The sequence below is a fragment of the Anarrhichthys ocellatus genome, unplaced genomic scaffold (assembly GCF_004355925.1).
Source record: "Anarrhichthys ocellatus isolate YVR2014 unplaced genomic scaffold, GSC_Weel_1.0 scaffold27, whole genome shotgun sequence".
In the NCBI taxonomy this organism is placed as follows: domain Eukaryota; kingdom Metazoa; phylum Chordata; class Actinopteri; order Perciformes; family Anarhichadidae; genus Anarrhichthys; species Anarrhichthys ocellatus.
Window position 1 is genome coordinate 2,244,470 of NW_022280057.1, and position 27,609 is coordinate 2,272,078.

Below are 27,609 nucleotides of genomic sequence, written 5' to 3' on the forward strand. Positions count from 1 at the left end.
CACAGAGAGTTTGTGGCACGCAGGACTGAGAAATACATGTAACAAACCCCCTGGCCTACCAGAGGACCAAAAAAAGGGTTTGCCTCCAGTTTCTCTGTGGCCACGTAACTTCCTCTCAGCTTCTGCACTGTGTGCGGCTGCAGCAGAGTGCAACTCTACCTTTTTTTTTTTTTTTTTTTTTTTAATCTTACAACGTTGGCAGCGACAGCACGGTCACAGAAACCCTCACTGATTTAAGACCGGTGTATCACTCTCACGGCTTTTTATCCAAAGAGATCTCTGAAGGACCACTAAAGAAGAAAATGTTGAGGCGAAGGCCTTCCAATGCCTCGGAGAAAGAGCAAGTGCAGAAGAAGAAGGTGAGTTTTTGGCTATTAGTTTGTTTTGGAAGGTTTAAAGTGAATTTGCTCAAATTGTGCCTCTATAAATGTAAATATTATAGACACTGAATCGTGACGAGGTCTTCACCACATAGTGTTGAATGTGTTGATGTTTGCATTTCAACATCTAGTACAGTTGTCTTTGTGTGCACATCGTGTCAACACAGGATGTCTGCTCAAGTTAGTGCAAATTTTTGTGGTGAAGCTGAACGAACCCACACACACAACTAAAAGTTCAGTACGATCTTAAAGTTTAAACAACTTTTACGTGTCTAAATACTCTCTGGCCTCAACATATTCTTGTACAAAAGCAAAGTTCCTCTTTTCTGGCCGGGTGAATCATCGCTGCAGATGTAGTTTGAGTCATAGCTTTGTGGCTTCTTTGTCCACAGCAGCCAACATGAGAGCGAGCCTCCTACGCTCGACACCAGTGCCCTTATTTACCATTAACATCTCACCTCCTGTCGTCCTATTCACGCCTTTTCATTACACATCTCGTTGTCTGTGTCCTCGGCAATCGTCTCCTAATACATAATTATCAACGGTGATAATCGAGGCTGGAGAGGATCATTGTTCCACATCACGAGTCACTACTCTGCGGCAATAAAAGATTGATTTATCTTAAAGCTTTGTGGCTTTTTAGGGAGCACAACTGTGGCAGGGAAAACAGACATTTACCAGCAACATTTGTAATAGCCTCAGAATGATAAAGGTCATTTGTTCCCTCGGCTGCACTGGTGGTTAAATTATTCAGGTTAGACTCAGACAGAGACCATCAGCCGCCAGCACTGACTGGATGTCTGCACCAATTGTCTGCCAGCAGTCGCTCATGCTTTGCCTGTTTCCTGTGGTTTCCACAAAGATTCGAGAAGGATGAGCTGCGATAAAATCATACAGAGTGACGTGGTTATATGGAAAATTAGACGAAAAGTTTCCACTGGAGGAAACTCTAGGGTGCGAAAGAGTAAAAACTTGGCTTTTTGGTCTTAATTTTAAAAGTATGGCTGAAGCAGAAAGGATCAGTTCATTGGCTAGACGACAGATAATTTATCGGCAGATATTCTCATAATGATTCTTCGTCGTTCAAGTCATTTTTTTCAAGCATAAAGGTCCAAAATCTCCCAGTTCCACCTCAATTATGATGATTAAGTTTTGTAGATTTGTAAATTGAATTGGTTGGAGACATTTTGAGACATCATCTTGGGTGTCAGAAAAGTGAAAGAAGCAGTATTCACTATTTTCTGATATTTTATTAATCAAACGATTTATCCAGAAAATAATTGGCAGACAAATCGATACTGAAAATGAATCGTGCAGATTCAGAATAGGGGATTTTACAGTAAGATTTTTTCCACTGGCATTGAGTTCAAAGATGAATTATAGTTGTTGTTTTACACAGAACACTTTCAGATGTTTCTGTTCCTGTTATGTGTCTTTGATAAGTTTAAAATAATGTCACACTATTTTTATACAGGGACTGACATGAATCGCCACACACGTCAATTTCTTTGTGTTTGCTGCTAAACTGCTCAACTGCATTTGAAACATTTTACAGAACACATTACTGTCTGCAACATGACCCAGACTCATGAGTTCATCGTTGATAACTGGGTGGAAAGACAGTTGTTCCTTCTGAGAAATCCCTCTTTTCACACATTTGAAGAGATAACGAGATAACAACATATGTGCTCAACCGTGAGATGAGCGTTATCAGTGTTGCATTTCAGTAAAAACCACATGTTAATGCCTTTTTGTTTACACCGTTTGCTTTGTGGTGAAAGTTTAGTACTGCCCCTTTGTTGGCTTTTGTCATTATGATTTTGACATGAATGCAATTCTTTGTGTTTCCAGCTCACTCTGCAGAGGTCCAGCAGCTTCAAGGATTTTATGAAGCACAAACCTACTTCTCCTGTTGCATCAGACAAGGAGTTCACCTTGGAGGAGAATGTAAGTTGGACTCCTCTCAAACATGTTCATAAAAACAAACACATCTTCAAACATACAATACATATATGTTTTGAAAAGTAGAAGTAGATACCTCCCAAAGTCTTTTGTGTTTTTAGTTCCTAAATGGAAGATGTTCTATCACATTCTTCCTCATTCGTCACACAGAACATAAATGACGCTGCATCCAGAAGAGAGCAAAGAAGTTCACAGAGGGCAAGCAGAAATTGTTATCAGTAACGGCCGTTACAGAAGTGCACAGTTTGTGCTTCCTGATACAACACTCCGCCGCACGTGTGGAAAATGTTTTATAGAAGTTCACAGAACTTCAGTAACTTCCCAGTAACACTCTGCGTACCCTGAGTAGAAGTTGGAGGACAAATAAGCGTAGAAGAAGAGAGGAAGTAAGAACGAGAAGCATTGCGCAGAGCCCAGATGACAGCAGCATGTAGACAGGATGTCCGCTAGTCTCTCAAGCAGAGAGCCTCCGTGTCAGACAGAGAGTTGCAGAAGCAGCAAGCATTTAACCAGGAGGTCCTCCCCCAGAGAATTTAGGCTTTTTTTAAATTTAATTTTAAGAATTTGTATTAATATGTTCAATCGTTTCATCCCTCTCTGTTTCTTTGAGTTAACAGTTAACTCTGCACTTTTGTGCCCAATCAAAAACACATTTTAGTTTTGTAAGAGAAAGACTTGAGCATTTGAGTGCTGAGTACTGTGTCAGAATCACACAAAAACCAGCTATAATACACTCTGTTATAGTTTATTATTTACATTCACCTTCATAAAATAAATCCCTAGCTGCCAGTTTGTAGAAGCAACAGATTGATGTTCAATATTTAAATAGTCTACTACATCACGAACAATCCCTCTAAATAAACGCTCTATTTTCTCTAAATCGAACAGCGCTTCTGCTTTATTTTCCTTTGCAAATTACAGGGGACTTTTCCTTTTGCGCTGTAACTGAGTGCCTCCATAAAAATACTGAAAACATCATTAGCTTTAATTACTGGGCCAACAGTGTTGTCTGCAGAGGAGTTAAACTGAGCTAAGCGCCTACCCACAATAGAGTACAAGTGTGCGTGTGTGTGTGTGTGTGTGTGAGTGAGTGTGTGCACTTGTGGGTATCAGCAATGTGTGTGAATATGCAAACCCAATTACCGCAAAATCTGTATGTTGTCTAGTTTGTGAGAAGTGAATACTTGACAGTGATGCCACTGGGAACCACCGTGAAACTTAAGTCATGTCAAAGCCATAGTTTTCGCATGTTTTAAAATCATTTTACTTAAATTGAATACGGTTTTACCACATATCCTCTCATCTCCCAACACCTGTCGATATAATGATTTTTTTTACTCTCATCTCAGTTGGCGGAGGGTGTAACGCCAGAGGAAGCTGTGAAAAGTGGCAGCAAACTGGGAAAGAAATGGCGCAACGTCATCTCTCGTACCATGACCCGAAAAACATCCAAGATGGTGCAGAAGGCTCTGGCTGAAGAGGGGGTAAAATCCTGTTTACAGTTACATTTAAGTTACTGTGACATGATCACGGTAATAACACGTAAAAGTATATTCTAAAACTATAAAACAGTATCTATAATAGTTGTAAATGAACTAAAGAGGATTGCTGATGCAAAAACACACCTTGACATCTTTACATAGAGCTGTTGTTGTTGTAAAATATTTGAGTTGTCTCCATCTAGTGGACAAATGTATGTACTGTGTTCATGAAAAGAAAAGCAGGAAGTCTCAAGTTTGATTTTCAATCGTGGAAAGTAATATTAAGTAGAATATTATTAGTCAAACAAGTACAATTGAGTGTAAAAACAAATGTAAAGCGTTATGCTGTCATTATGCGACCTTCAGTTTTAAATCAACATTATTAATTGAGTGAACTGAAGGCGACTTCTGACCTGCACTGCTGTCCTGTGACGTCTCCAGGCTGAGAGTGGCGAGGAGCTGTCTCCGGTCTCTTGTGATTGGGTTCCAGATCTGAGTGCAGGACAGAGGACGTCTGTGTGCTCCACGGGGTCAGAGGACACAGCGCCCAGCCTCATCAGCCGCCAGCTCTCAGGCAGTAAGTGTCCATCATGTACAGTATATATATACATGATACACATGTTTGTATATATTTTATTTTTAGTGTTACTAACACTTCAAGAGGATATCGTTGTCTCTGACGTCCATAAGTAAATAAATGTCCATAAATCTGCTTAGAAACCATATAGGTAAAAAATATTATTCTCCAAATCCAGAACTTGGCTAAGAATCATCACTTTGTAAAGTTTTCTTCAGCATCAAAGTAATTCAGTGGTAGTTTCCTGTATATCATTAGGTACTAGGAGTGTCTCCCACTAAGAATTTACATAGTAAAATCTGATCAAGTCTTGCCTATAGTGGACTGATCAAATCATGTATATTTTGTATATTTTCTTGCTCATTGATCCCCCTCAGTTTTTGTTTTATGTATCTATACAAATAGTAAAAACAGTAGCAACTTGTAGCAATCCACAGACAGAAGGGAGTCGACAGGGTTGATGGCGACTCCCTGATGTTAGATGTTAGAGATTCCTTAATGAATCCTAAATAAATCTAGTGCTCTGATAGTGCTACGTTCTTATGTGAGTGCTCTGATTAATAAATGTTGGCCTATTCTTTGATTTTGAAATAGCCATGTTGTTATTTATGAATGTTGAATGATCCTTTCGTTTCATTACCACATTTTCCCGTCACAATGACAATTCAACTGAGATTCGCAGTCGAATAAGGCCCCTTACATCGTATATCGTTGAATATTTGGGGTCGCTCCTATTAGGGTACCTTACAAACAAGAACGCTAATTTGGCATACTTATGAAACAGGGCCAACATGTAAACAAATATAGGCCAAAAAAATGAGTTCAAGTTGTAGCTTGCAGCTAACTGACTCCATGGCAAAATTATAATTCTTGGTTACATCCCCCAAAGCATTATGGGAACTATAGTTCCAAATCCTAGAGCATAAATATTCCCCAAATATAAGTTGAATACAGAACTAATAGGGGTGACTTAAACCCATAAATATGAATTCATTTTTTAAGTAAGAAGGTACCATCAAAACATTTCTGTAATTTCTCAAACACTGACACTCTCCATTTATTCACATGCAGATATTTACAGTGTGTTGGTAACCTGTGGACATAGAGTGGATGAATCTGACCCAGCTTCTTGTCTGTTGACCTCAGGTAGCGACAGACAGAGCCTGGACAGTGGATACTGCCAGCGGGACAGCATGAGGCTGGAGGAGAACAGCGTCTCTTACAATGGACCTTTCTGTGGTCGCGCTCTGGTCCACACTGACTTCACTCCCAGCCCCTACGACGTGGAGTCACTCAAGCTCAATGTGAGTCTCGTGGAGAAGTCGTCCTCGCTGATTCGGCCCTCGGCCTGTTCTGTCGTCTCGACAAGTCGTCCTCCAGGGAGCTTGTTAACCGAGTGAAACAAGACGGGTCGTTTTGATTCATATTCTTCAAAGCAGAGTTTGAACTACACGACAAAATAAGATAATTTCAGTAGTGATTGTTTCACTGCATTGTAAATTATACAAGAGTTCAGAGAGAGAACGTCTGTTAAAGGGGATAAAAATGTCTAGTGTTTAGTCATTCAGCTTCTCAAATTCTTTGCCATGCTTCCACACAAGTATTTTATTTAGTTGGTCAGCTCAGAGTATGGACATATAAATAGTGGTGCTGGGCAACGATTATAATATTTAATGGCGATTAATCGCATGGATTTTTTGCGATTAATCGCATTGTTATGGCAAAGTTCAATAATGAATTTTATTTTAAAAGTACTGCTATATGAACAAAAGGTGAACAACATTTGGTTTGCAAACACTTATTAAAACACATCAGGTGCTTTTTAACAGCAGTATTCCCTTTACACAGTAGCGATCATATTTCTTATATTATATCATTCTTAAATCATATGTATATTTTCCCTTTAACTCACGAGATGCAGGTAGCATGTTTTATACTTAATGTGAATATAATTTATACTTTGTTGGCATCTTATTCTGAAAACCGGATGTTCGTCTGAAGAAACCGGATGTTGTCTCACGTTAATCTTTCCGCTAACTTTCAAAGTCCTTCGCTCGCTCCCGACCTGTGCCGTTTGAATGCGTTTACCGTGAATTTCAGCATATAGGTGCACTAACATGTAAGTGTCTGCTGAGTTGACCGCAGTGATGTCCAGTAGTCTCCAGGGAGAGCAACAGCTGGTGCACGTTGTAACACTGTGTATTCTAACCGGCTGCAGTTTGTATCCACTTCTCTGTAGCATTTGTTAGCTTGTCTTGGTTTTGTTTATCTATACTTCTCCCAACACCCTGCATCAACGTTGTCTGCTGAAGACTTCCTCCACGGACTTTCAAAATAAAAAAATGCGTTAACGCGATAAAATAATTGTCGGCGTCAATTAATGAATGCGTTAACGCGATAATAACGTGTTAACTTGCCCAGCACTAATAAATAGTTATATTTGTAGTGATTTAATAAACAACCAAACGGTTCTTTCTCTCAAGGTCTTTCTTTTGTTCGCCTTTTCCTCTTTATCTCCTCTTCGATAACACCGGCATGACTGAGCCTGGCGTTCATTTGTCATCTCTGTTCTAGAAAGGAGACATCATCTACATCATTGATAAGCCTCCTGTAGGGACCTGGACGGGGAAGCTCAACAACAAAATGGGCTCCTTTAAGTTCATCTACGTCAACCTGATGCCCGATGACACCCCTCCAGCCAGGAGGAGACGCTGCAATAGCAAGAACCGCCGATCCAAATCCAAACCCAAAACACTGGAGGAGGTCCTGGACAGCATCGGTCTCACTGTAAGATTCACAGTGTTACACTGCAGAAGGACTACTGTACATCATAATGGTGGATATTGTTATCTAAATGTTTGTGTTTATGATCTTTTGTTTCAGGAGCTGAGTTCTCTGCTGTCCATGCATGGTTTCCAGAGCCTGGAGGACTTTACAGGACTGAAGGAGTCTCACCTCAACGATCTGAACATCACAGACCCAGACAAGCGCTCCAAGATCCTGAATACTTCTGAACTGCTGAGAGACTGTAGGTGCACCCGCTGTACACCTGCAATGAAATAAAATAAAACTCTAATCCAGAATTTCATTCAAATCTGAGAGAAATGTCACAGTATTGCTAATTACAGTGTTACTTTGTGCCTCTCAGACTTCAGGTTTAGGCAGCGTTAAAATATCTTTATGCTTCCATCATATTTCTTCTTCCTCAGCTGCATAATTGGATCATTTTCTGGCTCAGTTGCACAGCATTACACTCAGTTTCTCATTAAAAACAGGTATTTTTAAATGTCCGCTACATCAAAAACACTTTATTTTTAGGATTAAATATTTATTATCTATCTACTTCTATTATCTGTTAGTTTACCCATCTGTTACCAATCCAATTATTCCTGGCTCTCAACTATAATGACATTTTCCAATTTAGCATCCATCTCTTGTTTTGATGAAGTATTTTCTCTCTAACTGATTATTTTAAGAGTTGGAGCTGATTAAAAATAATGCCGCGTATTTTCCAGAGATTGACTATTTATTTGGAAATATTCAATAATAGAAGTACTTCACTCTCTATCACTGCAATGCTGAATTTTAAATGTCTTTTAAAAGTGGAACTTTTTTTTTAAGTGGAATGGATTTTAATTCTATTCAGCAGAATTTTACTTTGAAATTCCCATAAAGATGGAAATTTTCTTTGATTCATGAACAACAGAAAACACCATTCCTAGTGTCCCCTATACTGGACATTACTGGAGAATAATTACTAAAAAAAAGGCTCACACTATCTGACTGTAGAGTTTGTCTCTGAAGCTGAACAACAGCCTCTCAGAGTCCAGGATGGATTGTTTGTCAGTATTTAAATGTGGTTTATTTGCCCCGTGAAGCTGAAGACGAGTCAGAGCCAGAAGAGGAGGACAGATCTGGGGAGGATGACAAGGAGCCGAGGGATTCAGGCTGTTTCGAGAGCTCTGAGAACCTGGAGAGCCGACGTGAGGAGCCTAAGACGGAGGAGGGACTCCAGGATGAAGCATCAGAGAAGCAGACAAACCAGGAGGAGGCGGAGAAACAAGAGCAGCAGGAGGAGAAGCAAAGTGAGCAGCTGGACGCTCTGCAGGAGCAGCTGCAGGAGCTGACGGTGGACGAAGGATCTTGAGAAGTAATGGGAAAATACTTTCTTTTCTTTTCTTCCTGGTTCTCAGGGACTCTGTGGACGGAGGTTATGAAAATGCCTCTTCATTAAAAGAGAATGGACTGGTGATTGGAACACAATGTAATGTTCAAATACTGTATGAAGATGATGGTCTTTGTTTTCCACAGCGCGCTTGCGCTGTTGAGCGAGCGGTAGAGTTTCTCTTTGTCTTCCACGGCTCAGAGCGCTGCTTAAATGAGCATGTTGTTGTTTCCTCCTGAGGAAATCATATTTGGTGTTTGTTTATGATGGCACCAGCAAAGCATTCTCTTCATTTATGACCCAGTTTTAAAAGTTTTCGTGTCGTTCACTCTTATACACAATTATGAATGTAAAGTATTTTTCATGTAACTTGAAATGAATTGTAACTTTCAGTAGTTTGCTTTTACTTGTGAAATGTTGTACTTTTCACTGATTTATGTCACATCATGAGGTTGTGAACAGCTGCTGTAAATAGAATTGAAATAAAACTAAATTCACTGAGATGTTGATAATGTCACCTGTGAATTACTGTCATTCCAGTTTTAAATGCTTTATCTTAAGAAAGTTAACAGAAAATAGCAACTAATCAAATCAAGTTTCGTATTCAATCTCTATAATTCCTGGATAGTAAATAGTAAATACTTTGATTTACTAATCTGAACTCAATCTCACTCACTAGCTTGTTTCCACAGCTCATCAACTGTGCCACACAACTCTCTGGTGGAGGGGTTGTAGCTCAGGAGGTAGAGCTGGTCTTCTTTTAAGGCTCCTCCTCATGTCGTCCTTGAGCAAGACGCTGAACCTCAAGTTGCCAAACTATATTACTGTGCTACATTATGATTTTTTTCATAAGTCTCAGTATAGTATGTTTAAAAAAAATCACAATGTAGGATGTCGAAAATAGTATTTTATACTCTGAGTTTTATCTTTTTATGACATACTATAATATTAAATTTTACAACATGCTATAGCCTACTATGATTTTATTAATTACCTTTTTCGACTATATTATGACTTTTTTGATATACTACGACTTATTAGGACTTTTTTCGACATACTATTCTATGACTTTAAAGAAAGCATACTGAAATATAACTTTACGGACATACTTTACAAGTTACTCTACGTACTTTTTATGATTATACTGTGATTTGTTAAAGAATATTTTAGACATACTATATTCCGAAATTTTTTTTTTTTTTTTTTTTTTAAATACTACCCCATGGCTTTTTTTCACCTTTCTTTGACAGTATAATATAGCATGAATAAGTCAAAAAAATAGTTGTATATAGTTATAAAAAAAAAAGTATTAAAAACTGATACTACAGTCAAATTAATAAATAAGTCATAGTATAGTAAGTCATAAAAAGTAATAGTATAGTACTGTAGTATGTTGTAAAAATGCATGACTTGTATGACAAACTATATTCCTACTATTACTTTTTAGGCATTTTTTGACATTTCATGGCATTAATTTCAACTGTGTGTATCACATTGTAATGTCCCGTGGTTTCCGTCGATGTGTTCTACTGTCAACACGTTTCTGTATTTGTTCATGTTTTCTCTATTTGAAGCCGTGTGTTAAACGTTTTCTAAAAAAATAAAACTTCTTTTCAAAGACAAATAATAATAAGACAACATTGTTTATTTACCAGACACATTGATCATGTAAAAAGAAGTGAAGTAAATTGAATGAAATACAGATAATCACAGTGCTGATACTTAACAAAGTGATCATAAATTAAGAGTTCCATCAATGGTATAGTACTGTATCTGTATACATAATGCAATGTAATAGGTTGATCAGAGCATTCAGATCTGACCACGTCATGGCATTTTAACACAGGAATCAGAAGTACAAGAGATCAGCTCAGATCTTAAGTCTACAAAACCTTCAGAGCTTAGACTTATATCGTCCCTTTCAATTTAAAATCTCCCGTCCCTTCTTTTATCGAATACCATTCACATACATTCTTGCTTCTCGGTGACAGCTATCAAACACACCGTCTTCAAATACTTTCTACAAAGAAAGTTCAGCCACTAATATTAAAAAACTGGTCTTTGTTTCGTACTTTTTACTGTTAAGTTTTCCAAACAAATACTCAGCAATTATACTTCTTTTTTATACTTCACAGACACAATACTGCCACACACTTAAAGCTTCTTCCAATGCGTCAGTTATCTTTCCTGTGTTCCTCTTAGTGTAGAGATAAATCTTGAGCTGAAATTATTACTCAATTAATCAATTGGTCGACCGCAAAAAAGCTATTCTTTGAAGCAAAAATGCCCAAAGTGTGCTAGTCCCAGCTTTTCGAATGTAAATATTTTCTGATAATAAATTGAATATTTGGGGGTTTTGGACTAAAGTTACTAACTTATATTAAATGTATCATTATATAGACCAAACAATGCAGAGATGAACTAATAATTACTAAAACTGGCCTAGATTCATCTTCTATCATTCAAAGTGTGGAATCTCTTAAGGTTTAAACTGCTCCAATATTATGGTACAATAAAAATAATAAAACGGCTGTAAACAATCTCAGGATCCTTAATTGCCTTTCCCACTCTGTCTTTAAATCCAACGGAGAAAATGCGTCTTGATTTTAATTGTGTCTGAATAATAAATAATCTCGGTCAGATTTCAGAGTCTGATACGAAGCTGTTGACACACTAGAACTTCTACACAAGTATATTTCACAAACACCAACTGTCTTGCATACAACACAATCACTATTACAAACCCTCACTATCAGCTAACATCATTTAAATACTAAGAATTAGCTTCACTTTCTCTCTCTCCCTCTTTCCTTCCTGTGGATGCTGCCCCCTCGAGCAATCTGTGACCAAAACAAAATAAAGTCTCCAGCAGCCACATTAAACGCTGAAAAACAAGAAAGGATCTCTCTGGCTTGGCTTTATTCTTGCAGATAACGAGCCTGCCACAAACTACAAAGATGCAAGGAATAGGAGAAGAGTAAACTATGTTGGTATCGAGGGACGAGGCAAAAGATGGCAGGAAGAGGGAGGACTCGGAGGAAGATCAGCTCTGGTGTGATTCGCAGGAGGAAGTGCTCAAGCTCACAGGCAGCAAAATTAACACCAGCCCCACTGCGACAACGTTTTCAGTACATCTTTACTTTCTAAAACTATGTACAATTCAACAATGGCTTTGCTTAGTTTTTTGTTTCACAAGGTTTAATTCAGTGGTTCCCAACCTTTCAGACCTGTGAGCCCCTTGAAACTAAGCTATTTCATACATCTACTGAGTGTGACCTGTTCAACCAGAGTCATTTTATCTTCTCTGATTGTATTTTTTTTTTCTTCTAAAAAAGGACAAACATTTACAGTATCTCATAAGTACACAATTTTGTAGTATTAGGTGTATGTGTATTATGCCTATCCTGGTAAAAGGAATACTTGGACACACGTTGTATCTGATTTCTTGCTGGGATTTAGATGAGTAGATCGATACGACTCTTGTGCGATAATATGAAGCTACAGCAAGCAGCTGGTTAGCTTAGCATAAAGGCTTGAAACAGGGGTGAAAAGCTAGCCTGGCTCTGTCTAAAGTTAAAACATGCATCTACCAGCACCTCTGAAGATCACTAACTTTTTTGTTCAATCCGTAAAAAATTCAAGTCAATCAAATTTGATTTAGCATAATAATTAGTGCGCTTTCGAGGTGCCGTGTCCAGTCTTTATGCTAAGCTAAGCTAACCATCTCCTGGCTGTAGCTTCATATTTACTATACAGACATGAGAGAGGTATCGATCTTTTCATCCAACTCTCTGGAAGAAAGCAAATAAACTAGAGATTTCTCAAAATGTCTAACTGTTCCTTAAATCATCTCGTGACCCCTAAGATTTATCTTGCAACCCCCAGGTTGGGAAACACTGGACTAATTGGTGTATAAACGTTTGCATTTCTCATTTAACACTCATTTAGAACGGATATCAAGGGATTCTCTGATGGTCGACCTCAGTTGCCTTTGATGGTGCAACTGTTGTGATAAGGCACTGTTACTACCAGTGTCTACTATCATGAGAGGTCAGGCCTTTTCTCTCACTCACTGGAACTCTGGCTGAGCGTCTCCTGAATACAAGACTTTAACTGCACATCAAGCAATTTCATCTATTTCAGAGCACCGACGTCATGATACATCCTTGTTTTATAAAAATGGAAGGACAGGCGTTGGTCTGGATCACTTTAAAAAATAGATGCACGTAAGTAACAACAGTACTGAATGCAGCAATATCAGAATACAAGGTAGATTTTGACTTGCCTGGAAGGAGCCTTTAGGATATCTCAGCTAAGGATTTGCACGTCTTCCCCTGCATGGACATCATGTGCGCTCAAAGACTCAAAAGGTGTTATCACTTCTTTCCACACATCAAAAAGCTGCTTGTCCAGCCTTCTCTTGGTTTGCATAGGGCATGTGCACACAACAGAAAAGTAACTGTATGTATGAAGTTGTATACATGTCCAGAAGTAATATTGTCTTTGCCAGACACTTGCAAGGAATATATTTGAACTGGCCTCTTACAATAAATGTCATTATGCAATTTTAAATCAATTTTATCAGAGCGACCCACTGGTGACCTGTGGGGATGTCATACGCCTGGAGATTTTTATGTCTCCGCAGTTCTTCCAGCAGCTTCTCCCTCTGCGTGTCTTTTCCATGCAGTGTTCAGGAGACAGAGAGGAAGCTGCTGACTTTCCATTAAAATCACTCCTCCTCCTGCAGGAGTAACTGTCAAACAAACAGCTCTGCAGCTACTGGTGGGGAGAGGAGGGAATGGGAGGAGCTGCCGCAGAAGCTCCGCTCTTCTGGTTGAATGTAGTGTGGGTGTCAGAGAACAACTGAGTCACCTGCACAGTAATCACACACTGATTATTAATGTTTCAGTTCCTGACCAGGCAGGATACTTGGGGAGTGGCTAGGGCAAGAGCCACGCCCCTCATGCAGCTACTGGGCCTTTTCCTTGGCGAGGGTTGCTTCCGCATCAGTCTCGGGTGAAGCCAGGGGCGGGACCTTTGGAGCAGGAGGTAATTCCTCTTTGGGGGAGTCGCTCTTCTCTGCTGAAGCGGCGATGCTCGGCTTGGCATCATCAGGTGTGTGCTCGTTGGGGATGAGTGGAGCTGTGGTTTTCTGTAGGCGGAGGAGAAAGAGACGCTGACAAACTGAGCTGCAGCAAAGCATCACAAGAATGAATACATGCAAACAACAAGCAATGTCATAGAATGAGTGAAACGTCAGAATGAGAAAGCAGCCAGTGGATGTTGCTAAAAATGATCGTGGTGGCTGTGACACAACATCAAGTGGCTCAATACGTTTGACGCGTTTGTGACATCAGCTGCACGTCATCTATAGCTTTTACATTCTATATGTAAAAGAAGCACAAACACTGCTAATGAACCATTAGCAGAAAATATGACAAATTAATTGGGTTTTTTTTTTTTTTTTTTAAATGGATCCCAACAAAAGGTATGTAAAGAGCCACAAAATGGCTCCACCTCCGTGTGTCTCAAGATGGATTATCAATGTCACTTCGATAAGAAATGTGCTTTCCACTTTCTCTCACACACACCTCATTTCTGCTCTGTATTCACTATTCTGTGCTTTGCAGCCTTACTGCACTTTGCAGCCTCACTCCACTTTAGAGCCAGAGAGGTGCTTGGTAGGAGAGTTTACAGTATATGTGTGTGTGTGTGTGTGTGTGTGTGTGTGTGTGTGTGTGTGTGTGTCCTCTCACCGTGGTTTGTGACACTGGGTTGCTGCTGCTGGAGATGGAGGGTGCAGCAGACGTAAAAGAAACAGGCGAATCCTCCTGCATCAGTCCTCTTCTGTCCAAGACGCTGGAGAGCGAGACAAGGCGATCAGTCACTAACTGCATCCTGCTCGTTATTCGCCAGGACAAAGTGTAGGATAGGGGACAAATCTACAAGTTTAATCTATCAAAGGCACTGATATAAAGCTCATTGATAAGAACAGGAAGACAAGCACAAACCTAATACAGACAACATGACAATAAATTAAAGAAAAAGGATGTCCGATTCTTAATCCGACAGAGCTACCTTGGGTACGTTGGCCCACAGAGCACCTCGCAGCAGTTCTTGATTAAGTTCTTGTGGCTGTACGGGTTCTGGACTCTGTTCTTTCCCGACCAGGATCCTTTAATCTGGGCAAAAACAAAATGTGCACAACACTCATCACCGGAGCAGCAAACCTTCCCAAAACACATCCCCCGATTTTCCCTGTGCTTATACCTTATTCAAAAGCATAGTTCCTTTTTTAGATGTTATTCCCACAGGCTTGGCTTTGACCTACTAAAAAGGATCTAGTCATGGATCTAATGATTCCTAGTTTAATGGGAACTCTATGTGCCAATGGGTGCACAGCAAGATGACAACAACTTTAATAATTCATTGAAACATCTGAGAATTAATACAAAGGATTCCCCGAGCAATAAATTAAGTCATTCCGCATTGTACTGTAGGTGTGATCTCAGTCTAACAGGAGGCACATTTTAACATCAAATGGAAAAATGTACCATGTTTTTAAATGTATAAGGACATATTAGAATAATCCAGACGGAATAGAATAGAGAATACAATAGACGCTGCTCCTTGTAGTAAATATGCAAATATAACCGTATCATTTTTATCAAGGAGACAAATTTGATTTTAAGCAGAGTTACTGCTTATTTTAATGTTTAATAATTTGATTGTTTTGTTATATTACCATTGATGTGAAAAAACGCAATAATCAATTATTCCATCGTAATTTCTTAAGTGCGAGATTGATTGCATGAAAAAAACATGCAGTAGATCGATTGACATTTATACCGACTGACCGTCCGGCGAGTCAAAGAAAACTGCTTTTTTTAGTTGCAGTACATATAGGTCAACAGTCTGGTACTTCTACGTGTACCATCTGTGTGTATCTGTGTGTGTGTGTGTGTGTGTGTGTGTGTGTGTGTGTGTGTGTGTGTGCAGGAGACACAGTTGACAGAGCATGTGGTATCCTATGGGAGAGACCAGAGCAGCTACAACACTTAAGGTGCTTTCTCTTGTTCGCCTTTATTCCACCATTTATATCTTCCCCTTTATTTTTGTCTCCTCTCACCCACTCCCCCTCCCCCCACCTTTCTGCCACAGCAGTATATCTGGGAGCATGCCCAGCCCCTGCAGGTATCGATGCATCTGTTAGGCCAATCGCAGATATCGAAGCAGCCGGGCTGACAGCCATTGTTTCATCTCCTGGAGCAACATTACACTGTAGGCCTACTGTAGGTGCACATTGCAGAGCTTCATCACTGGTAAAATGAAAAAAATGAGGCCAGCTTTCCCACTGGAAAGAAAAAGGGGAATTATAAATTAATCATTACAACAAAGTACGAGTGCACTCTCTTGCTTTCAGCCATCTAGAACCTCCAACCACCACCATCACTGCTGCTCTCTGCTTCTCAGCAGAGTCTCTGCAGTCAGATCTAGGCTAACAAAGCCTGCAAACGTGTACACACCGTTAACGCCAGCATACACAGACGACATGATGGATTCATCCACCTGCATCACCACCACTCATCTTCTGCTTCACATCAGCCTGCATGTGCGTGTGTGGTGACTCAATAATGACTCAACGGTACTGCGATCAAGCAATCGATACTTCTTTTCCTCATTTAGCCTCACAAGCGTCTTCTAAATGTAGCTATAGTCAGGAGACAGCAGGTCTGTTTTGTTCTTATTTCAGCTCAGTTCTATCATTGTTTCTTTTTATTAAGCTCTTCATGCTTATTTTTAGATCATTAGACGACGACGACGACAGGTTGAGCAGAGAGTCCAAACCTAAACCAGTCGATTTGTCATATGGCTCAGAGTCTGAGCAGAATAAAAGTGTTCTTGATGTATCGGCCACATTTGGTCTCAGTGTGGCTGAACTGGGTAAAAACAGGACACATTATACATTTTGAAATAAATCAGTCAGTCCCTCTGTGTGATCCATTTTGCCTCCCGCGAACAAACAAATGTGACACACATGCGTCTCTGTTTGAACTGCAGTTATAAAAAGATTTCCTAGTTTCTGGTGAGATCTTGTTTTTCCACAATCTCGGTTTTCTTTTAACCGTTTCTGTATTTGCTTTACTGTTGTTTACAATATAACAACCTTGTTTAACAAGCTACAGTTTACCAGCCCGCCGTCCTTCGGTGCTGAAAGAGGCCGAGCCGTTGTCAAGGAAACAGCTCTGTAGTCTTAGAAAGTCCATGTTTATTCCTCCGAGATGTATGTTTGTCTTTCCAGACACGTGAAGCCAGGCTGCCTGATCACAACATTTACACACTTATATTCCTAAAACTGTACTTAATCTTCATCATGACTATTATAGCGTCAACAATTACATTAATCAAAATCTAATCCTAAAACATATGTGAGGGCTAGAGACGTATCTGCACTCTTTGATTGATCAAGACTTTGCTCTGCCTGGAAGTTTATGGTACAAAAATAATTGTACCTATTCAGCTTAGCAGCAATCAGCAGTGTCAAAAGTGTCAGAATATTTGGGTTTCAGTTCTCCTTTATTTACATTAACCACTTCATGCGTCTCTGCAAATCGCAGAACTATCGGATGTAAAAGAAAAAAAAGAAGCTCAAATGCAAACAAGAAGCATTTTAGTGTTTCTAGACAGATGTTGAAAAGGTGTAAATGTATGAGTCTCTATTTACATATATAGTTTTTAGCTACCGAGCAAAACTATTAGTGTTGTAGATAAACTACACGTTATTCTTCTTCTTTTCTTTTATTTTGGTTGGTTCAGGTGCATTATGCAATCAGCTGTGTGGCCTGGCCAAGAGGGTTGCATGCATGTGCATATGAATTGTTAATGTTAAAAAGTGTGATAAAAACATCTGGATTTTATCCGAACACTTGAAATGAGAAGTGTAAATGAGAGTTCACTTGTGGTGGGAACTCAACATGAAACAAACTCGGCATATTAAGTCTTTACGGACACCCATATCCAAGGGTTTTTAGTTGGTAAGACAAATAAAGCCTTTAAGAGGGCATGATTTAAAAAATGCATGTAACTGGAATACAATACTTTGATTATAATAATAATAATCATCATCATCATCATCATCATCATCATCATATAAAAGAAAACAAAATCAACCAAAGAATGAGTTACGAGTTATCCTGTTGGTCCACGTGTTCACAAGTCTTGGTTCATTTGCATCACAGCGTGATACCTAAACAAACTAGATGCAAAGTAGAGCATTGTGCCTCACAAGATGATTCAAATCTAAAACAAACAGAACACACGACAGTAAGATGCAGTAAGATGCACTTACGTCCTCATTGGTGGTCTGGTTGAGAGAGATCAGGTAGGTGTGGAAGCCGGTCAGTCCCACTACTGACCACAGGGTGAAGAAACACACCAAAACCTCCAGCACAGTGGACTCGCGTTAAGAAAACAGCAACAGATGTTTTCTGCCTGACACGTGGCCACTGATTAAACAGTGGACAGCAAGTGACGGCAGAACTGCAGACAATTATGCAACATGATTAAAGCCAGTGACGGTCAGTGAAAGCAACCAAAGCCTAAAAAAAAGTATCTTTTTTTTAAGGATTAAAAGCAGGAGGTTTTTACCCTTTTTACTGTGCAAAAAGAAACTTCAGTTCCATCAATAAAATGTCAAATTACTTTCAACTGATCATAAGGCCCGCTACCCCTTAATTACTTTCCATAATGCGGTTGATCCACAGTAATTGTGGCATTATTATCAAATCAGTTTTGTATTTCTATCCATTGATCACAATTATGCTGACTGAAATGACAACCGTTGCCAGCAATCTAAGCTAACAGCTCAATGACTCATGACTTTTTCATGTGTCCAACTGATTTGTTACAAAACTAAAATCTTGTAAAAGGGGTTTTAAATGTGCACTTCATGCTACAAACATGTTTTTGTGCTAAATAATTGAGGCTGAAGCTACATGTGCCAGGCACAAAGTGAGCATCCTCACCAGTTAGTAATCTGAGTGGAAGACAATAATCATTGCAGTGTAGAGCTAGCTAGTCCAAGTATTATCATCATTAAGATATTTTGTTCTGACATGACCCTGTTTAGCAGCATAGCTTACTATAATTGCTCATATTTTTGATCTTTTTTTTCTCTTTCAGTGTTACAAGAGAAATGTTTTTTAGGAAAAAGATGAACCTGCATTTTAAACTCTTATAACTTTCAGGACTGGCTTTCACACAGTGGTGAAGAAGTGATCAGCTGTACTTCATGGCCTTGGAAGTGACACTTGGTTACTAGTGTAGCTATGTACTATTAGCTGGACATGCTAATGGCTACAGCTTTTGCTAGAGCAGATTAACACTTTCTTGTATCCAATCTTTACACGTTTGCTCTTGTGTTTTTTGGTTTTGGAAAGGCTTCAAAAGGACATGTTAAGAAATCCAAGCTTGATGGGCTTGCTGTGCCGGGTTACAGATGATAAGATATTATTTGAGAATCACTGTTTGGGGAGATGGTTAGGGAACAGTCATAGTCAGGGTGTGACACTTGAAAAATTTCTATTCTTGGAAATCTGACAAACATGGCCCACACAGCGGCTGTTTCTTGTAGTGTATACTGTGGTCAGAGCTTCAAAGGATATGTTCCAGGTGTTTCCTTCAAAGTGTTCAAAAAGCCATTATCCACTGAACCTGTGAACAGAGCAACACAGAGAGAAGTTAAAGAAAAGACTTTCTAAAAATCCCACTCTCCCTTTTTTATACTGAAAAGACAAATTGCTCCAGTACTAAGATAACAAGCCCAGAGCTAATTATCCTGACTAGAAAGACACTGTTTCCTTGTCCCGCTATCTTCTTTCTGTCTGCGTTGGGTAGAACAATGAAGCAGGAGGATGAGGATGAAGGAGGAATCATGTCAAGCTGTCGGTTGCTGTTGCGTGTCATGTCACGCTACAGGAAAAACCTGGTCTGATTTAGGTCATAGTTTCAGCACATGTGCATGTATTTGCATATGTGCTAGAAGCTGCTGGTGTATTTGTGTCACAGGTCATCCTTCTTGTTTTTTCACATTCTTTTATCTATTCATGAACTAACCTCCTACAGGTTTGTTCCTTCAGTTTGAACAAACGACTGACGTGATACTCACGCATCACCACATGGACGATGTCGAAGGTGAAGATATAAATGGTGAGCAGGGAGAGCGACAGGGTGAACATGTAGAAGTATCGGTAGTTCCTCTTGCCCACACAGTTCCCTACCCATGGGCAGTGGTGATCAAAACGGTCTGTGAAAAAGAGCAAAAGGTCACAATATAAATATGTCAATTGTACCACAGAAGTTTCTTAGAAAACAGACACTTTTGGAAATCAGACAAGTGTTATAAATACACCAGTATTTTAGTGCTTTGTGCGTCTGCTTCTAAAACTTGCAGTCTAAATATAGGGATCACTTCCTCTTTGCCTCTCCTCTTCAATAATTTGGAGGAGATCCAGATGAAAGCAAGGCAGGGTCAAACTGACAAAAGGGAGTGCAGTGTGCAGTGCAGTGTCTGCCGCACTACCTCGATGTAGTACACATCGAGGCATGCAAGACGTGAAGCAGCTCGTAGATATAAGGTCAAAGTAAATGGATTGTGTTTTTATCTACAGAGTGGAGAAGATTCAGTGCTGACTCTGAGTGTAAACATAAATACTTGGTAAAGAGTGTAGGAATCACTTAAGGAACCTTTTTATAAAGTCAACCTAATCTTTTTTTAAGCCACACTAGCAACATAGCTCTAGGGATGGCAGCATCTGCCAGTTGGTTGTTCCACTACTTTCATTCTGAACTCATCAATGGATTTTTATTGTCTCCAGAAGATGAATCCTACGGACTCTGGTGATCCCCAGACTTTCCCTTTAGTGCCACCATCAGGTCAACATTTCAATGAATCCAATGCTTTGGTTCATGAACAAATGACTGAAAATCAAATGACTTTGGTGCAGCTTAGTAAATTTTAACATGCTAACATGCTAAACTAAGATGCTGAACATCAGCGTCGTATTGTGAGCATGTTAGCATGACAATGTTAGCATTTAGCTCAAAGCACCACCAAGTCCTGAGTCACAAAGCTGCTAGCGTTCATGTTTATTTAATTTTAAGTATTAAGTAAAAAAAACAAGCAACAATCACAACCAAATATTGGTGCTAATGCTCCGCCCAGTTGCAATTGGCCATGAAGAAGGAGTCTAAATTCATGCACTACCCAAGTAAATACATAGTGTACTAGATGGAAGTGTACTAACAAGTATCCTAATTGAGACACAGCATTTGTAACCATAACTAGTCGCCCCTCCCAGTTTTTAGATTGCATATAGAGTGCAGCAGGACAATAATCCTCTACGCTGTTCACTCAATATGGATGTCACAACCCTCCCATTAAAGCTGAAAGCACTTTACTAACTTGGTAATGAAACTAAATTGCATTTTTCTCCATTTGAAAAGAAGATTTGATGTGTACAGCAATTCAGAGGTCTGGAGCCAGGTGAGCACCTCACCCCATAGTTATTGTTTTATTTTAACTCCAATGTGCTGCATACAGAGCTTAAACAAGTGTCCAAATACTTACAGGCTATATGGTACATCAGACATCTGATAATATGTTAACCAGAGAAGGCTCCGGGTACAAACAAATATAATTTGTGAAGCAGTTTGGCTGTTTTTTATTATGTTGCAGATCTGTGAGAGACTTTAACCGCTATAAACAATGTCAGGTTGAGGAGGAAAAGATATGACTGCAGTAAAAGAGGGATTGAGGCATGCTGCTGTGATGCTTGGACTACTGTATGTGTGTGTGTGTGTGTGTGTGTGTGTGTGTGTGTGTGTGTATATTTCTACAGCAGGTGGACACAGATGAACCAGTGTTCACAATGACTGAGCACTTATTCCCTCACTGAGCCTCCACTGTCTCCTCTCATATCGCCTATGAGTCTACACTCCCTTCAGACGCATTCCTCAATCATCAGAAGCCAAATCACTGCTATTCTGCAAGGCTGAGAGATGACACAGCAACACACACACACACACACACACACACACACACACACACACACACACACACACGGCAGATCAGAGGACATTTCTTACCGACGCAGTTGTCACAGATGCTGCAGTGAGATGCTCGAGGTGGTCGGAAGATCTTGCAGGTGTAGCAGTACTTGAGTTTGACGATCTGGTTGTTGATCTGAACATTGCGGATTCGAGGTGGGGGCCGCTGCCCTGCGGGGACGTTCCCATTGGCAGCCTCTGTGGAAACACAACGACACTCATCAGTAGCTGATGGCAATCTTGATCACACAATGAAGGTGTTATCGAATCCCAATCTAATACAACAACAGCCCCACAAACTATGCCGTCAATCACAAACAATGATCATTATGAGCTGAGAATGTACAGCTCTTAAACAGGCAGTGAGAAATGTGAGATTCAGTGACAAGGACAAGAAAAAAAAAAATAGGACGTAAATCTTGTCAGCTGAACCTTGAGGGTGTCAGTGAATGACAACATTGACTCGATTCAGTATTGATGATGGTGAATTTATGTGTAATCACTGGTGAGCAGTTAGTATTATGTATTTGTACCACTATAACACGATATCCTGCTCTGTTTGGCCTTCAAATAACCTTCCCAACACTGAACTATCTCTTAGGTGAGACGGTAGAGAGGCTGGCTAATGACCAGAGGGCTGCTGGCTGGAATCTCCCAAGAGAGTAACTGTTTAGGAGAAATCTACCATTAACATGCTGCATTAGGAAGGCGTGAACGTGGAGTTAATAGAAAAGAGCGACCATGCTCATTTGACTTTCTGGAGAAACATACAAGAGATGTAGTATTTGTGGAAATTTCATTCTGTGAATGCACATTCTCCATTATGTAAAACAAAACAGCCCCTGCAAAGATAAATCAGTGAACTACCACGCTTACAAGCTTGAATGAAAACCATCCATAATACATCTAGACATACAGATTGACAAATATCCTTCATCCAACAGCACAAACTGCCCGGCATTATGATTCTACTAAATGTAGGATTAGTGGCTTTCAGGATAAACCAGCCGAGAATATGTGAATGAGTCATCATTCCCGCGGGTAGCAAAGCTCTGTCTGCTAGTGGCATTAGGTATTCCAAGAGGATGCCTCTCCTATCATTAGCATTCCCCCTCGGGAACTGTGGCTAACAGGCTGAGGGGACAGAGCATCGAGGCAGCAGCGTCTTCATCAACAGGCCTGCCTCAGCCTCAGAATGAGATCCACACCTGCTCCCTTTTCTGGATGCTATCTGTTAGCATGCCCACACCCATAACAGCAAGCAGCTAGCCTAACACGTTAAAAAAAAAACATACTGTATAAGAGCCACAAGTGTGTGATGGAAGCTGTTAAACTAAGTGCTTCATTTAGGCTGCTTCAGTGCATATTCTTCACATGGTAATGTGACCCATTTTAGCGTTTAAGTGATGAATTTCTTGCCATTTTGTGAGATGTGTTTTGTGGAATGTAAAACATTTCCCCCCCAAAAAAGAGATATCCATTGCCATTAGGTGACTGCAGTGCTGTAGTGGGTCTCAGCACACATATTTAGCATATTCATTTACTCCCCTAAATCAACTATCTTTGGGTTGTTGACTGTTGAGCTGACAAAGAAAGTAAACTTGAAGACATCACCTGGCTCTCTCGGGACTTGAGATGATGATAACTAAAAGACTTAACAATAACTAGAAAAAAATAATTGATCAATAATGAAAATAATCATCTCTATTGCAGCTCTATTCACATACATAATTCCAAATGAGATGTCATTGTACAAACTACATGCAGGAGCTGTACAGGTCATCGCAGCCAGTCAGAGCAGAGAGCCATTGTCACCCTGTGAGCGGTATGAGTCACAGAATGATGAGAGCGGCGCTGGCTGCCAGCTAACCCATATTCTCAGAGGACCGACTGCCTCAGCCTTGCTTTTACAGCCCTCCTCTGTCATGAGCTGAGACCAGTCTCCACCCATGCCTCTCGACTGGAGCGGGAGAGCACGAGTGATGGCCAAAGGACACTGTGAATCTTTAACAGAGACAAAGAGTGAACATTGAACAGCCACACAGGCAGACGGGGCTGTTGCAGGAATATTGCAGAATAAAAGCTTATTCCTCCAGATATAAAAAATAAAATGCACCAAAGACAACAGGGCTTGTTTATTTTGTGTTTGCAAAGGCTTTGTTGCCGTTATGATGCAGCGTGTAGTTTGTTTTGTGTAATAAGACAACAGGATCCCTTGTAATGAATGTGTGTTAGACTGAGGTCTGTGTTCACGGGTGAGCACACCCAACCTTCAGCAACATAAAGAATAACAAACATGAATAAACCAACAGGACTGAGGCTGCCTGCTCACTGCTTAACTAGCATATATACTGAAGTATTTATGCCTCTAAAATACTTTCATTTCAGCTACTTCCACCTAACTTTGAAGTCATTTTATACAAAAACAACAACCTAGATGATGATGACGTAACAGCACATGAACTGTAATAAGCGTTTGTCCTGTTGGACATTTGAATGGATGTAGATAAGGGTTTGTGCCTCGTGGCATTATCTGTACTGATTGTGCATAATGCACACTTCAAGGTGAGGAGCTGGGCTGCAATCACACAAGATTTGAGAACACATGCTACTTCAAATCTGGCAACAATCTGCAGTGGATCTCAGCAGTATTACTGAAGGTGCATGAATAAGGATGCTACTGGGCTTCTTCTTCTCTTAACAGCAACACATTGGTATTATCAAACATTCAGATTCACACAACCATTGTATATTTCTATTTCTATAAATAAATCAAAATATTTCATTCAAAATGACATGATTTGTTTATAAACTTTTAAATATTCCATTTGATATAATGGCCATAAATAATGTCATGGATTTGAATGTTTCCCTAAATACAAATAAATACTTACCTGCAATAACAGGGCAGCAAAAACAAGTAACACAACATTGACATATTCGAGATGATGTGGCACACCTGTTAGCAAACAGTTGCTTGTTTACACATCCAGCAGTTACGGAGCAACATTATCACGTTTCTGACCACCTGATGAATGTAATATTCACTGCTAAAAATATCTCTGACTGCTGCTAAAATGTCCACCATGTTCACCAGCTGGTCTCTAACTGTGTCTGTCTGCTGTTTGATGCTGGGCAGGTGTACAGTAATCAGCCACGGGTGTACACTTCAAACAAAAGCACTATAGAGAGCGACCCAAAACACTGAAGTTGCAGCCTGACGGCTAAACAATGAGCTGAAACTCACTGGAGATGCAGATTATAATTGTCTCTGTAGGTATGGTCATTTGATACAGCAGCTTTAAGATATGTCTTCCTCAAAGCACCGACACTATCACAACACAGAATGTGAAGCTGCCACACAGTGTGGGTTAAATATGTGGAGAGCTAGTAAAGAGGATCCTTAAAGGCCACAAACTCTTATTTTGTCAATGTTCTTCATACTATGAGTGATGAGATTCTACATGTACACATTGTTTTCTGACAACGTCAGTAAGTATTTTTTCCCCTGTGCTCTTCTGACTAATTTGAAGTGGGCAGGAAATCGGCAGGAAAAAGATGATGTGACATACATACAGAGTTATTTTTTTCTTATTTTGATGAGGCTTAGTCAGTCAGGAATATTTAATATCACAGAGAAAGATTTTTAGTGCTTATTAGGTACGCTGACCAACTTACCAATTTCCATCTCGATGAATGTGGCCTCCTCCGGAAGAGCCCGTGGCAGCACCCCGGGGTCACTGAAGCTAGTCCTCAACAACATGGCAATGACAAAGAGGAAGATCAGGGCAGCGAAAACTGGGATGGCAGGAGACAGATGGACTGCCAGGTAGGGACATCTGTCGGAAAACGAAGACGGAAAGAAGATAAAGAGCCAATCTAAAAGCAGGTAAAGTCTCTCAGAAAGGGGAAAGCAGGTTTTTTTTCATCAAGTGATAAGCTGTCGAACCACAGTTTCTGTCTGCAGTTACTCTGTCTGGCTTTATTATGGTATAAAACAGAACTGTCAGTGAAAATCTTGTGTGTCTTGCTTTGTTCTTGTTTCCATAACTGATCATTCGTTATTCTTTGTTTCCAGCTGCTTTGTTTTATGCCATTGTTGACAAAATATGAAATTTTGGACTGTTGGTTGAACATTTGATTTGGGGAAATATGATTTTAAAATGTTCATATATTTGACATTGACTAAACGATGAATCATTTTAATGATAAATTGAAGCCTTGATTGCCAGCCTTAAAAAATCTCATGCCAAAAGAAATACTCTGAATTAAAGTATTTTATATTTTGCATCATAACTACACATGACAACTGCAGAAGCGGGAGAGCCTTCTCTAAAGGAACATGTGCAGAGAGGGCATAACACGACATCGCACATATCCTGAAGTGATGTCCTGAGCAGAAGGTCGTGAACCGTGTGAGCCGCCCTTTCTCTGGACCGTGCAGAAGTCATGGCCGTGACTAAACAACACCACGCCAACACTTCCCCCTCACCTTCTGGAGGAAGAGCGGAGAAACATTAGCATAACTTCGTTTGCCGTGGCCATTGAGATTAGAAGGCCTGCTTGCTCAGAGCGATAACAGATGTGAGCTGCAGTGCAAAGTGCTGCGACAGAGCAGAGCAGCAGCAGCAGCAAAGGCTTCTGCATGAAGTTATTAATAGTTAAACTGTGCGGCCTCATCTCCCTCCCAAGTGGCCGGGATCATATATTCATAATGCAACACTAATGTTGCACTACAGGGTAGCAAGGTATTGCGCCATATCCTGTACAAGACTAACTTCTGTACTGCATGTCATGCATAAAGCCTGCACACACACAGATGACACACACTCTGCTTCATTAGATGGAAGTTTAGACCAGTGACAGTCTCTGAGGAGACACACATCACTTATTTCATCAGACTACATTATGTTTATATATTTTACTCTTTTTGTTCAAGTAAATTATTCATATGCTGCATAAGTAGAGCTAAAACAATTCTTTAATTAATCAATTAGTGGATTGACAAAACATAAGTCTGTAGCCAATTTCAAGATCAATTGATTGTTGAAGTCGTTTTTTAAGGAAAAATCCCATAAATGATGTCTCCAGCACCTCAAATGTCAGAAATTTCTTCTTTTCTTTGTCTTAAATGATAACAAATGGAACATTGTTGGGGTTTGGACAAAACAAGTCATTGTGGACATTATTCACAATTTGACAGACCAAATGATGTACAGATTACTCAAGAACATAATCAACAGATTAATATATAAAGAAATAATGATTAGGAGCCATCTTAAGTGCAAGTAGAAAGGATTTTAAAGGACTTTTATACAAAAAAAAAAAAACAGTGCACAAGGTGCATTTGCGTGGAACATAATATCCCATATGGACAGCAGCCATTTATCTGTATCACATATCAGCCAAAACACTGCAGATACAGTTACATAAATGAGTACGACCTATAAATTACTCTGGCTGGCCAAAACTACTTGAAAGCGGCAGTACTGCATGAGGATGTTTTTATTACAGTTTTTTGTTTGTTTTGTAGCCATGTTCTTTATTTCAATTCAAATCTGTTGGGGTACAGCACCGACACGACAAAAAAAGGACTATCTGTCCAAGTACTTAAATACTGCACTGTACATATAACATAATAGTAGCTGAGACAATTAGTCATTTAAATGAATCAGCAACTATTTGTGATTAATAATATAGCACTCAAGTTGGTTTCACCTTCTTAAAAGAGAGGATTTGTTACTTTCCTCCATTTTATAGCATTATCAAATTATGTTTGAGTTTTGGACCCTGACAATCATCTTCTTCATCATTTATGGCGCCATCCATAATATTGTCTTCTTCTCTGGGTGGCATTTCATTCATTGTCACCACACACACACACACACACACACACACACACACACACACACACACACACACACACACACACACACA

General features: G+C 39.8%; 2 protein-coding genes across 4 annotated transcripts in view; one reads left to right on the plus strand and one right to left on the minus strand.

The window, feature by feature from the left end:
- Window positions 1-10,189, plus strand: sash3 (SAM and SH3 domain containing 3). Its single transcript, XM_031862524.1, has 8 exons — window positions 1-359; window positions 2,232-2,327; window positions 3,692-3,826; window positions 4,265-4,400; window positions 5,547-5,704; window positions 6,975-7,187; window positions 7,284-7,428; window positions 8,279-10,189. Exons 1-8 carry the CDS (start codon window positions 303-305, stop codon window positions 8,545-8,547), a joined length of 1,209 nt encoding a protein of 402 aa, XP_031718384.1. The 5' UTR covers window positions 1-302; the 3' UTR covers window positions 8,548-10,189.
- zdhhc9 (zDHHC palmitoyltransferase 9) overlaps window positions 10,190-27,609 on the minus strand; it is a 24,676-nt gene continuing 7,256 nt past the window's right edge. For 2 of the 3 annotated variants that reach the window (XM_031862525.1, XM_031862526.1), the window contains exons 3-10: window positions 25,351-25,511; window positions 21,712-21,870; window positions 19,733-19,870; window positions 19,230-19,278; window positions 17,915-18,017; window positions 14,644-14,747; window positions 14,322-14,463; window positions 10,190-13,717 (exon numbers count right to left, since the gene is read on the minus strand). In XM_031862525.1, the coding sequence (XP_031718385.1) occupies window positions 13,535-13,717; window positions 14,322-14,463; window positions 14,644-14,747; window positions 17,915-18,017; window positions 19,230-19,278; window positions 19,733-19,870; window positions 21,712-21,870; window positions 25,351-25,511 (1,039 nt within the window). In that variant the 3' untranslated portion in view covers window positions 10,190-13,534. The remainder of the gene's footprint in view (window positions 13,718-14,321; window positions 14,464-14,643; window positions 14,748-17,914; window positions 18,018-19,229; window positions 19,279-19,732; window positions 19,871-21,711; window positions 21,871-25,350; window positions 25,512-27,609) is intronic. The other variant, XM_031862527.1, reaches the window with a different exon arrangement.